Below are 12,893 nucleotides of genomic sequence, written 5' to 3'. Positions count from 1 at the left end.
CCTTGAAGGATGTCTGCAGTGGACTGTGTAAAGGAGGAAGTACCGTGCTTCGTGTCTTAAGTTGTCAGTAAAACAATCTGATTTGCATGATGGATAGCTTATCTTTCCCTCGGTGATCTCTCCCACAGAGCAACGGGTCATAGCTAATGATGGACTCTACGAATCATACTCTGATAAAAGCAAAGATGCGAATTGCAGACCCGCAAAGGCTGATCGCGCAATTCGCATCGATGTTGACAGATACGAAGGAGCCCGTCGACGGGTAACTCGGCTTTTAATGTATGATATATCGAAATTTGGCCTGACAAATTTCCATGGATAAATTGAGCCACCGACCTGTTGAGTTGCTGACTGTGTCTCCTCCAGGGGGTCTGCACAGTGGTGTGGATGGAGAGTGCCAATGAAAGACATAGTGAAGTCGGGAGCGAGGATCCCCGACCTCCCAACCCGGTGTCTTGCCCCGGGGCACGTGCTGGATACAGTAGTCAGTCGATCACTTTGATTCCACATATTCATCAATTTCACTCAATCTCGGAGTTATTGGACAAGAACATCGTGAGTGTCGAAACCGACTGTAACTGAGATGGACGGAAAAAGACCTTTAGAACAACCTCGCTTCACTCCGGATAAAAGTGTGTTGAGTCCCAAATGACAAGGCTGTTAGTTTCGATCGATCTGCCAACTTAACGATCATCTTATGGCGGATATAAAGTCAAATGGGAATTTTTTAGTGACACAGGCAAGCCACGGCGCATTCAAAACTCAAACATGCAGACGCCCGAAAAGCTTCTCTTGACGACCTTAACCCGCCCGTTGAGGAGCCTGTCAGGCATGAGACTAGCTAAACATGTCAGGAATAATGCTATAAGCGCTCTTGAGACCTTTCAAGAAAATCACTTCACTCTTAGCGCTGCTTTCGGCATTTCCAAGTTACGATTCATCACGGATTGTTTCGAGATAGTACTTAACAGACAGATGCCACTGCAAGCTACTATCCATATAGTCCACCAGGGTCTTTTACTTAGAATATCCATCCTTTCAACATACAGCGATGATCACCCCTTCATGCTCACCGTGACACGTGATCGACTCGTCATCTTGCAAAAGTCCTCGTCTATCCGTCATCTACGCGCTTCATTGTTTCTTGCCATCACAACTAAAAGCCTAGTATGGATAAGCAACTAATATACGAGAGGAAACGTCGCCGACAGAAGCTGAACAATATTTATGGACAGCTTAGCGAACTTGATCTTCGGTTGTTACCCACCCATCTCAAGCAGGTCAAGATCAATCACACAGAACTGTCACTTGATGCCAGTAATCCCCCCTATTACTTCTCCTCTTACCTGTATTCCATCGAAGAACCCGAGTATGAATATCCAGAAGATGCGGAAGACTGGCCGAAATTCGACGGATGCCAATACAAGAATGCAGAACACCTCGCCATTTGTCTGAACCGATTTTTCTGCCGTTGCGAGATGCCACAAGCAGACACTCACCCACCTCGCTTTGGAATGACCTCGTTAGTTTCTCCCCTCATTTTCTGAATACTTACCTTTATTGATGTTTATTCGCCCAGTTGGGGAAACTTCAATTTTCAAGACTTGGGCTGCGTAACTTTGGGCTCCCAGTGGCAGGTTAAATCAGTTTGGTACGATACCAACACTGAAGCCCCTCATATCGTGGCTCTCATGTGGACAGAACAAGGAGCTTTGCCGCAGCGATGTTGACGCCGCGATTGTGATCATGCACGGACGCTTGCGAGATCCATCGCTCCGACCTCATGCTATTGCCCCTGTAAGCCTTTAGCTACCCCTATTATTCAGGTAAGCGTGAAACGCTAACCACTCTTGCAGGTCCTGCTGCTATCAGCCATTGGAGAGCACTATCTCCGGATTATCGAGGCGTACTTCGACAAGGGCCAGCTTGTCATGCGAAGTTGTCCGCTTATGGACATGCGGGAGCGAGACATGAATTGGCTCATCGCCTTGGCGAAGTGGTGCTGGGGAGGCCCTAGCAGCAAAAGTACCAAGCTCACTAAGACTTAATCAATATCGATATCGTCTCTTGTTTTGGGTTTACGACGTTATGGATGCGCATGGTTTTTGGACTGGATAGTTGGACCAGTCGGGTTAGGGCTAGGGTCTGAGATAAGAGCTAATGACTTGAATTGCGAATAGCTAAATGATACATAGTAATAAGCACTTTGCGTGCTAAGAAAAGACCTTGATGGTAGTATCTTCAGCGGGCTTTATTTTTTCCGAGTTAGCATGTACTAGCAATGATAGGCTTGGTCTTCTTGTGACTGCTTGAAAATGCAGACCGAAGTCTTAGATCGTAGCTTAGTTAGTGTACCTGGTATTGGCATGGCATTGGTGTTGTGCGCAGCTGCGGGGAAGGACTCGTGGGATTTTTGGTTATAGGAGACGGTTATATGAATGACATTTGGACCGAACGAGACAGTGAAGGAGGGCTACCGATCTATTTGATCTGATTCGAATGAATATTGTTTGTGATAAAACAATAAAAAGATAAAAAATGCAAAAACATACAACAGAAGGGATTCGCTGGTGGTCACCCACCCAACTACTAACCTCCCGGCGTGTGGCTTAAGTACGGCTGAGCGGACGGGAAGCCCTGTTTTCCACACCCTGTGGTCGTATGTATTAGACATTTCTCTGACTAGGATAATATAGTGCAAAAGTTGAGAACACAAGCCATCAGACAATGCACTGAAAGTTGTGGTGGTACCGCTGGCAATGTCCTGGCTTGTGTGCCGATATTCAACCGGCCTTCTCGGCTTGCAAGACTTATAAAATGACATGCAATGGATGTGAGGTGGCTAAAAAGAGCTTGCACGGGCCTAATTTGGCGCTCTGCTTTACTTGGACCATGTAATAGTATTCTCGCGCAATGCCAGGGTTCTTAATAACATTAACATTGACTATCGATGCCGGTTCTACCGTTGAGTCATTGAAGTATTATCAGACATGTAATTCACAATATGCGATCAGACTGACTGGTGCTATGAAACGCCTATCTTATCTCTCCACATCACCATGTTCCCAATCTAGAGAATAAAGTACTAAGGATGAGGTATATCACTAGCCAAGGCTTTATATTGAAGTCTCCCATGATAAATCATCTTCTCCTGTCTACCACCTACCGACAACCCAAGACATGAATGGACTAAGAACTAGTAGTGAGAAGATACATACTTCCTGCTGCAGTGCTGCATATATGTCATTCAGTCACTCAATAGACGTTATCACAGCAGGTCACAACCAGCTTCCATCAATAACCAAATAACATCACTACCTTGTCCAGCACGCACCGCATCTCGAATCAAAGTAGACTGGCTTTGGCTTGCGTCAGTAATTCTAGCACCAGCATTCAACAAAGCCTTGAATACTCGCGGGTTTCGCTCTTTATTGTACAAAATAAAGTGGTGTGGCCTTCAATATCACCAGAATTGGGGTCAGCTCCTTGACAGAGCAGTAGCTCGACCAATTCCTCATATCCATGTCTGGCAGTAATATGCAATGGGGTTCTGTCTCGGTCATCGGCCGCTCTCACATATGTTTCAGACTTTTGGAGGGCCCGGAAAATGAAAACATTCCCGCTTCGAGGCTATATGAAGCGGCAAACGTCCATGCAGGTGGCAGAGACTTGCATTTGCGCCGCCAACAAGCAGCGTCTTTACAACAGCTGTGTGCCCGTGATGAACTGACAGGTGTAGTGGAGTACTCCCATTACAGTTCCCGAAATTGATGTCAACGTGCGCCTTCAGAAGTTCCCTTACTACATCACCGTAGCCTCTCAAGGCTGCCAAATTTAATGGGATTGGTTCGAGCCCATAGTTTTGAATTTCTTCTTCCTTGGATTCTCCATCGCTACTGTTCTCTGCTTCCCCTCTGTCTTCCTCATCGTCACCACGGCTGCTAGTATGATCCTTGCAAGCCTCCCGACTGTCGGCACCCTCCTCCACATTAGCCGACGGCGGGTCTCCTATCCGACGAATAAGTTCCCGAACAACCGCGAGATGGTCCGCTTGAGCAGCCAAGTGCAACGACGTAAACCCTTTGCGGTTCGGTATCTTTGGATCGGCTCCCAGTTGCACAAGACGTACCACAATATGGAGGTGGTTTCCCGCCGCGGCCAGATGATTTGGCTGGTCTCCGTAAGCGGTAGGCGCATTGAAGCTAAGTTTATTCGTCCTCACAAGTGCAATAAACGTCGATATGCTGCCGTTTTTGCAAGCGATATGTAACGGAGACATTCCACCATCATCTTTGGCCTCAGGGTCGTATGATGATATAAGTTCTGTGACGACGTTAGCACGCCCAGTGTCAGCAGCATGGTGTAATATCGTCCAACAATTTTCATCTTTCCAGTCTGTACTGGAGCCTTCGGCCTGGATCAAGCGAATAATGTCGATATCGCCACGCCGGGCAGCCAAGCGAAGCAAATTTGATCCAATTTCCACCGGTAACTGTGCACGTCCTACATCGAGTAGGCGTTCCACGACCTCAGTTTTCCCTGACCTGATGGCGTCGAGGTACAGAGAGGGGTTATCTTCGAGAGCTGATGATACGTCTGGAAGCAGCTGCAGCAATATATCAATTGTCTGAAGTTGTCCACGAATAACTGCTGCTTGAAGTGACTCAAGGCAGGTACATGCCGGAGCACCGAGCTTTTGAAGTATATTAGTGACCAGTTCGGTATCCCCTGCTCTACTGGCAAGAGTTAGTGACTTATTTGATGGGTTCGTTTCGAGTAGCAACTGACGGGCCACGTCCAGGTGGCCGAATTGCAATGCTATTTCTAATGCCTCAGTCATTTCCTGTGAAGAAACAGATTTGCCTTCGCTGGAAGATATCAATTAATGGACAACTTTGCATAGGCCATGTTCCGCAGCAAGAGTAAGTGGGGTGCACTCAAAGCAGTCTATGCTGTCGAAACAGTGCGCGGTCCGCCACCACTCTGCCCAACGATTTCTACAGTTCTCCTGAGATAAAAAGTCCAGTATGTCACGGATAAGTACGTTTCTGTTGTCTGTTGCGCGGTAATGGTAGGTCCAGTATCGTGCTGCGTACTCGCTGAAATCCAATGCGCTCTGCTCCCAGGAAGTCCGGCATCCTTCTCGTGGGCCCGCTTGAGCTACCCCAGAGTGTTTCAAATATGTGAGACAGCTACGAGTCAAGTTGGCGTGCGTTAAAACATCGCAGCTATAGTCGCCACCAGAGTTCAGCTTTGCTGTGAGCTCATTTTGGATATATTCTCTGACGGATTCGTTTGCAAACATAAGCTGGCCGTTGCGAACATCAACCAGCGGACCCAAGGCACGTGTTAGATCACCCTCGAAATCTAGAGGTAGATGGTGAAGCATCTCCTGATATGGTAGGCTGCCCTGGCATACGACAGCAACGGCTAGTTCCTGTATGTCAAGCGGCCGGAAGCTAAGCGTCATCCAGGACAAAGCCCTGCGCACCCACGGCATTAGAGCACTCGGTGGACCCAGTATCTCTGAATATAGTTCTGGCAGTGGTTTCTGCAAAAGTAGAAAGTTGTTCTCAATTATGTAGTTCGTGGTTTCACAACATGTAATAAGGCTTGCAGTCGCATCTCGATTTCCGAAGGTGTCGCTGATTCCGGAAGTGCATTAACAATTAGCTGCTCAAGCTCCGCGAAGCCCCAGGTTTGTGTCCCAAAGTTTCGAATCGTGAGTCTGATAATATACTCCACATTTTGACGCTGCAACATCAGTGGGTTTAGGTTTATCACAGTTGCTTTCCCAGATGTTGCATTGTTGAGAGGTTGGCTGGTGGCAAGCACTTTGCAGGACAAACTTCGGGCATGGCCCAACGCCAACGCCACAAGTGCTTCTAATTGATCTATTATCTCGTCTTCGCACATATAAATTCCTTCAATCACATTAAAGTTGGATTAGATGTCGTGAAACAACAATAAGGATTCAACAAGTATCCATAGCTCTCCGTGAGTGTGATTCAGCATCTGACCGAAGGAGTCTAGAATGGGCTGAATGATATCAAAGGCAGGAACAACAGTAGCCAGGATCCTATATATCAGCACTTCCAAGATGGTCGACATTGTTCTCTTGAAGTATGGAACCTCCCCAAACGCTAAGTAAGCTGTAACCACGGCCTCTCCCGCTGATAGACCTCTTAACGGCGCACTTGCGGTTATCTCACCCCCGTAGACGCATAGTAGTTCAGAATTACCATTATCTCTCCAAGACAAATAAGTCTCGTTGATCTCTAGGACCTTTAATACCTGTGAGCTATATGTAGAGTGTACCAGGCTGCGATCATGTAAAGGAGCAAACCTGGAGAGTATCAGGTTGCGGGCAACACCGGCATTATGGGCGTCCGACAATTGTTGAGAATCTGATATACTAGAAATCAGCACGACCGAGGCTTCTAGGAATGTCATGAAGTAAGTGACTACCACATACCAACTGAAAATGGAATTGTCAAACGCCTGATTCGGCTTGATAGAATTTGCCACTCATTCAATACTTCCTCGGTTGCTCTTTCTGCCCGAAAAGCCACTACTTTCTCAGATGTAGCTGTCTTGTATCGCCCAGCAACCGAAGAAAAGGAACTATGAATTTCTTCCAGAGCTGTAGTCACGTGGGACAATGTCGTCGTGATCCCCCATCCATATTGCTGGTTCAATCGCACAGCTGTGCCTAGGCTGAGATCTTCCCATGATTTTTCAGTTCTTTTTTACGCTTCGACCTCAAGAAACCCCTGTCAGGCATCGGTTAGCCCCAGAATGAACCAGATTTACCTGTAAGCTGTGGACCTCAATGTGCCTTACAATGAACGATGCTTGGTGTCTAATCGATCTAAACCTTTGATTGTGGTGAGCAATCACTAACGCCTTCCGAGGAAAAAGAATTAGCCACGATACTTGCTTGCTTTAGGACCGAGATTAATCACAAACCTGTTCAACAATGAGGCTGCCCACCCCGGAAGCAAGAAAAATGATTTCTGATTCTGTACGCTGGGACTGTTAATATCGCATGGATGCACTGGAGTTCAGGTAAAGAGCTCACATGCTTGTCCTCTCTTTCCCGCTGAATCAAGCTCAACAACTCCCAAGCCTGGGCCCGGAAACCGTATACCGTGAATAGACTTATGGCAATAGCATCTGGTGATGGATAAAAGCTAAGAATGTGGGCATCTGGGTAATCGGATATGAGGATGTCCTCAAACCAGGACACCAACTGTCCGGTACCTTCCTCGCAAGCGAACTCCAGTCCATCTAGGTCATGATGAACAACAATACTGGTATTGTCAGTATAAGTCCAGCAGAAAGATGAAGATCTTAGCCGTGCATGATCGTGACGGGTAACTTACTCTGGTTGGAATGATAGAGAACACTTCCCCTTCGATTTTCGTACCCAAGGTCGAGAGAAAAATTTACCCTTAGCATTCGTGTCCATCGTATGTCGAGAGCTAACCCAAGTCTGGTGGTGGTGTCTCAAGTCGAGGTAGGTCATTTGGTAGCTAAATACTACACCAAAATATGATTAAAGCAGGAAAAAGCAGTGCCGACATCGGAAACCCCCGTGGTTACGCAGGATTACCGTAATTGTTGGATTCTTTCTGGCCGCTGGCTGATATCCGGGCACGGCTCCACGAGGCCGGCTTTATAATTCAAAGAAGGGCCTTCACATAAGCCCAATTGGGCTCGTCAGAAGACAAGCCACCCTGGGGCCGAAGGCGAGGAAGAGGAGCATGAGGACGAGGAGGCATCATAACTTTGCAGTACAGAGAACGAGATATTGAGGACTGCTTAGGAGGTACCCAAGAAGTATTTCGCTGACTCCGAAGAAGTGCTTAGGGTTGTAAGCAGAAGACCATTGCCTGATCATTTCTGCGTGACAACGGAAGGACAACTGTTGGTGAAACACTTGATATGCGAATTCCCGAAACTCGTTTATGAAAGTTATCAAGGCCAAAACACCGCGCCGCATATCGTAGGTGACCAGGACAATCTCACCAACAGTTCTCAAGAACCATTCTGATCCCAAGCCAGGAAATCCCGGCTCTTCGCAGGAAATCCGGAAAATGTTAGCCTTCCGCACACAGACCTCCGGACAATGCTGCCTGTGGCCGAACTATTCCATCATGCCTTGGACGAGGTCTCAGATACAACATCGGGCTAATCACACAAGACATTCACTAAGTGTTTGCTTTCATCACCCTTTTCCGTAGCTGAGTACACCAGCACCGTCGTTTAAAAGCACCAAACGGTCCATGCCAAATAGCAATCACCATCACCGAATCGGCACACAATTGAATACTAGCTAGATGCCATCCATTATTCCATATACGGCCTTTCACTACTTTTCGTTGATCCCGAAGTTGTCTAGTACAACCTAACATTCTAATCAATGTAAATATTACCATTATCACCAAGAAGACATCAGCAACAACCATAACCATTAATTCATAGTTGTCCAGTGCTTTAACGATTTGAACTCAGACATTGGATGGAAACCCACATCTTCAACACTACTTACCCCTAACCACAACCCCATCCCCAAAAAACCAAAAGAGCAAAAAAGGAATCCTCCCCGACTGGGAGTCGAACCCAGGTCTCCCGCGCTTGTTCCTGAGAAGGATTGACAAGCGGAAATCATGACCGTTAGACCATCGAGGATTTGATATATTATTTACTCAATAATTTGACTACATAAATCTAAATGTAATGGTGGGGGTTGTGGCTGCTTTCGGACCGGCTAGGGCTTTTTGGGTGGGGCGGTTGCTACCATCTATCTACCCCAGTGGATATGTATGTATGTGTGTAGTTTGGTTCTGGGATGGAGTTACTTTTGGGAATCTGGTTGTAGTTGGATATGTTTCGTTTGGTTTTTGATAGGGTATATAGTACAGGGGTTGGTTGGTAGAGGGAGGGTTATGGGGGAGTTAAATGTATCCTGACGGAGCGTCGTCGGGGATATGATGTAAATAAGTTTGATTGATTTGGAAGTGGGGAGTTGTTGTGGGATTGCTATATTTTTTGGGGTGTTTCTGCGTGTGAGTAGGCCTCAGTCCTCTTTATTTTGCTTGTTAGATGTACAAGCAATGGATGGTTGTGATTGACTTATGTATATGTCTGTATACTTGAACTGTCGCGATTCTTCAGTACTTTAAATACATGAGTAGCTCCTGCAATTATAGCATAAGTTAGTGGCTTTCCACAACGAAGATCCTCGATGGTCTAACGGTCATGATTTCCGCTTGTCAATCCTTCCCAGGAACAAGCGCGGGAGACCTGGGTTCGACTCCCAGTCGGGGAGATCTTTTTGTCATATTACTTTTTTTGCCTTTTAATTACTGATGTACCGCAGACCTCTGGCACGGACATTCCATGAAAGTCAATTAATCCCTAGCTACCATTACCAAGCCTGTGTATGTATCCAATGCAAAGACGCATGAGCACGTGGAGAATTGAACGCAACCGCCTATGTCCAAGACAAACCGAATAAAGGAGACAGGCCTCCCAGAGCAAAACGATCTACACGACAAACACGCAAAAGAATTACCTCATCAATCGCAAGACAACAGACCAGCTGAAACAGGAACAAAGATCAACTATAGCGAGAGTTTAGTTGTCGGTCTTCTCGTTGACTGCATCCTTAACTTGGGCTTTCTTGGCCTGAAGCAAGGAGCTGATATAGGCTAGCGACTCCTGCGAGAGCACCAAGCCAGTGGTGATGACGGCCTTGCCGCTCGCGACCATTCCATCGCCGCCACACTTCTTGTACTCAGAACTGTAGGTGTCAAAGACATGACCCTTGAGGTCATAAACGAATCGCACTGGGAACGAGACACCATCTTTGATCGATCCCTTGAGCGTGGTTGTATCATCCCTGATAAATGGAAATGTTTCATCAACCTTGCTCAGACCTTTGTCTCCGAGGGTATCTACCCGCGCGACATATGGAGCAACGAAGCCGTACGGCTTGGAGAAGTAAGGGAGGAACGGCTTGGCTAAGCGAGAGTAGCCTTGGTCGGCATATTCCAGAGACTTCGCGGCGTACTTGTTGGTCTTGATGACGGTGATGGAGTCGGAAACAACAGGATAGGATGTCAGGTGCTACCATAGGAAATAGAGATTAGCGCATGTTAGAAGCGATCGACAATCGTGCATTAGGGTAACTTACATCGAGGAATTGGGAGTGGATAGCCTCCCCGTTGACAGAGTTCTCGCCCATAATGCCGTTTTCTGCGTGAGGCATAAGTTTCTATCACATGAAAACCGCATTAGTATGAGAAAGGCAGTATAGAGTAGCGGAGCGATAAGATAAACCTTACCCGACAATAGAATGCCCAAAGCTATATAGGTCCTGGTGGACAAGACGAGCTATGGAGGGTCAGACGTGAAGAAGCGGTGACAAGAAGCGGAAAGTGAGGAGGATGGGGATGTTGAGGATAATAAAGGAAATGGAGGGGTGAGAGGGGAAAGGACATCACTTACATTTGCAGAAGGAAAGACGGAATACGGGAGCAGTTGGGATGGACCGGAAAGAGGTGAACCGTAGTTAAATTTAAGGTAGGTTCAGAGGAGAGAAGAGCGAACACGCCATCAGTCGATCCGATAGCTAGGATTTATGAGGCTTGAGTGATTTGATTTGTTTGAATTTTTTTTTTCCTGTGCTAATTCTATTTTGATTTTTAAATTATTGTCTTTCTTCATATTGGTTTGATTTATCATGAGTTAATAAGAAAAAAATAAATATTTTATTTCTTTTTCCGGGTAAGAAACAGAAAAAGAGAGCGAGAGCGAGTTGGCAGCATGTGATAGCGGGCCCGTTGGTGAACAAGTCGCTTGGAGCTTGAATGGAGGGGCAAGCCAGCCGTTGGTTCCAGGAGGTTTTAGACCGTCGTAGGACGGAGTTAGTTGTTGCGTGCTCAATCCGGCGGCTTCATCGTCATTATCATTTCACCTGCAGGGCCTGGAACCTGGGATGAGCCTGGAGAAAACGCGACCCAAGATTGAATTGACCAGGATCGTGCATCTCCTTCCGTGCGCTCGCGCTCCCCCGACAGCCCGCATCCGAATTCGCACTGAACATAGTAGTACCTAGTTGCTATCGCGGAGCAGCGAGAATATGAAATAAGGATTCAAAACTGGACAGAGTGAGTTCAGACCCCACGGAAGGCCGTGTCGAGCAAGCCACCCGCACTTGTGCCTACATGGTTCCCTCTTTCTTAGTCATGTATAGAGTAGTCAGGACTGGAACAGAATGAGAATCAAACGATTTATGATTTTGGTCTCGATAACGGCGGTAACGGTTGCGTTGTCGGAGTGGCAAGAGCCAAGTCAAACAAATGAACGACAGGCATCGGAACAGCAAATTAGGGCCTTGATTCGGGGCAACAGGCTGAAAGTAGTTGCAGCAGTGCAGTGTGGATGATGATGGAATCCGGAAGTTGCGAACAGTTGATTGACCTGGGAAGGTTTTCTGGCTTGGAATCGCGGGATGGGCTGATAGCATGTGATTGCGGGTCGGGCGGGCCTCGTTTTCTATCGCCCGGCGGCTGGTCTTCCTGCTACATACACTACACTAACAGTCATTGTAGTTCGTTCCCGAACACACTCATGCCTAATGTCCTTTCCCTATCCATTTTGATCTTACAGGCCGTGATTCTAAGCCATCTTTTTCAGTGTTCGTTTGGAAACATGCACAAATCGCTAACCTTACAGTGGCCCTTTACTGGAATCCCTCGTGGCTCCGATAAGAACGGGACTCCGCCGTGGTTCGCGCCGCATGCTTATCAGGGCGCCTATTCACGGTGGACTGTCACAAGGAAACCGGATCCCCAAAAATCACCCCCAACGATCCGGAGTACTAGTCTCAAGAAGCAACCAGCTGGAGGGTAAACGTTGAGGATCAGTACATCCGGAAATCGGCCTACTGCTTTCCCCCTGCTTTTCCTTCTGTACCAGATGGGTAACCGCTCTCGTTGATCTCCTGCGGGAAGTGCAAGCATCATCTTCTTTGCGCCTGGACCCCGTCTCAGTTCCGGGGTTGGAGGCGTCTTTGACCCTTTGACCCTTTGGACCATCACCCTTCTCCGTGGAATACATCTTACTATCCAGACTGCTCCGTATATTATTCTGGGATAGAGAGGGGTTTAGCTTGATCCACTCATCTTGGGCGCTACCAACGCCAACCGTGTGGTGGCAGTCCTGCAAGTGCTGTCCAGATCTGAGCAAGCTTCGACAGAATTTGTCCCCATTGTAGTATCTTCCACGGGCTCGCCTCCAGGCCGGTCTCTTCTAGTGCTGACCATGTGCGTCGTACTTCTGTTCATGCGACAATGGTCGTACCGTGCTGGACTTTCCAATGCTGTCTGATTGTCTTGCTGCTGCATGTCAGTCAACGCTAGCCTTCCCGGATGTCAGTTCATAAACCTCGATCCCGATCAACTTTGACATATTGAAGCATAATGCAGCGTCTTTGTGCTTAAAGACTGATTTATCATTGACGCTCAGTCTGGACGTAAGGTCCTCTCCCCTCAACACCACCACCACCACCACCTTCTCTACCCGGCGATCGGAAGCAGAATGAGATAGAAGGCGCCAACAACCTGGACGGCCGACTCCTGGTGGCTTGCTTGCTGCAATCGCCGGCCGCGTAGATTACAACAGCCAATGGCTTTTCACATGTCCTGAAGGATTCCCATCGGTAGCTTTAACCATCCTAGTTGTTGCCATGCTGCCAGGATTGTAAATACCCAGTCATTATCGACAACCGAAACTGAGGGATTGTCGCACGCCTAGACGGCTACTCCCTCTCTCGGGTAAGGAACGACGTGCACAGATCGCAACCTCTAATTGCACCTCCTCAT

At 47.5% G+C, this 12,893-nt stretch overlaps 3 protein-coding genes and 2 non-coding genes across 5 annotated transcripts; 2 read left to right on the top strand and 3 right to left on the bottom strand.

The window, feature by feature from the left end:
* Positions 1-820: 820 nt before the first annotated feature.
* BO88DRAFT_232665 (uncharacterized protein) lies at positions 821-1,856 on the top strand. Its single transcript, XM_025702073.1, has 2 exons — positions 821-1,522; positions 1,580-1,856. The coding sequence occupies exons 1-2, from the start codon at positions 1,170-1,172 to the stop codon at positions 1,728-1,730; spliced, it is 504 nt and encodes a 167-aa protein (XP_025565307.1). The 5' UTR covers positions 821-1,169; the 3' UTR covers positions 1,731-1,856.
* A 1,727-nt stretch (positions 1,857-3,583) lies between these two features.
* Positions 3,584-7,528, bottom strand: BO88DRAFT_412696 (ankyrin repeat domain-containing protein; the record flags this gene model as incomplete). Its single annotated transcript, XM_025708096.1, has 10 exons — positions 3,584-4,843; positions 4,895-5,551; positions 5,599-5,924; positions 6,021-6,301; positions 6,347-6,440; positions 6,476-6,689; positions 6,844-6,906; positions 6,970-7,035; positions 7,082-7,313; positions 7,386-7,528. 10 exons carry the CDS (start codon positions 7,526-7,528, stop codon positions 3,584-3,586), a joined length of 3,336 nt encoding a protein of 1,111 aa, XP_025565306.1.
* Positions 7,529-8,604: 1,076 nt separating this feature from the next.
* Positions 8,605-8,694, bottom strand: BO88DRAFT_t60. Its single transcript has one exon. It is a non-coding gene; the product is annotated as a tRNA-Asp (tRNA).
* Positions 8,695-9,244: 550 nt separating this feature from the next.
* BO88DRAFT_t76 lies at positions 9,245-9,334 on the top strand. The gene has a single exon. It is a non-coding gene; the product is annotated as a tRNA-Asp (tRNA).
* A 46-nt stretch (positions 9,335-9,380) lies between these two features.
* On the bottom strand, positions 9,381-10,283 carry BO88DRAFT_433485 (putative pathogenesis associated protein Cap20). Its single transcript, XM_025709425.1, has 2 exons — positions 10,202-10,283; positions 9,381-10,134 (listed from the first exon to the last, which is right to left on the bottom strand). Exons 1-2 carry the CDS (start codon positions 10,274-10,276, stop codon positions 9,643-9,645), a joined length of 567 nt encoding a protein of 188 aa, XP_025565305.1. The 5' UTR covers positions 10,277-10,283; the 3' UTR covers positions 9,381-9,642.
* Between the last annotated feature and the right edge of the window lie 2,610 nt (positions 10,284-12,893).

This window comes from Aspergillus vadensis, assembly GCF_003184925.1.
Source record: "Aspergillus vadensis CBS 113365 unplaced genomic scaffold BO88scaffold_5, whole genome shotgun sequence".
In the NCBI taxonomy this organism is placed as follows: domain Eukaryota; kingdom Fungi; phylum Ascomycota; class Eurotiomycetes; order Eurotiales; family Aspergillaceae; genus Aspergillus; species Aspergillus vadensis.
Note: the sequence above shows the minus strand (reverse complement) of the source record. Positions and strands in the feature narration are given on the sequence as shown.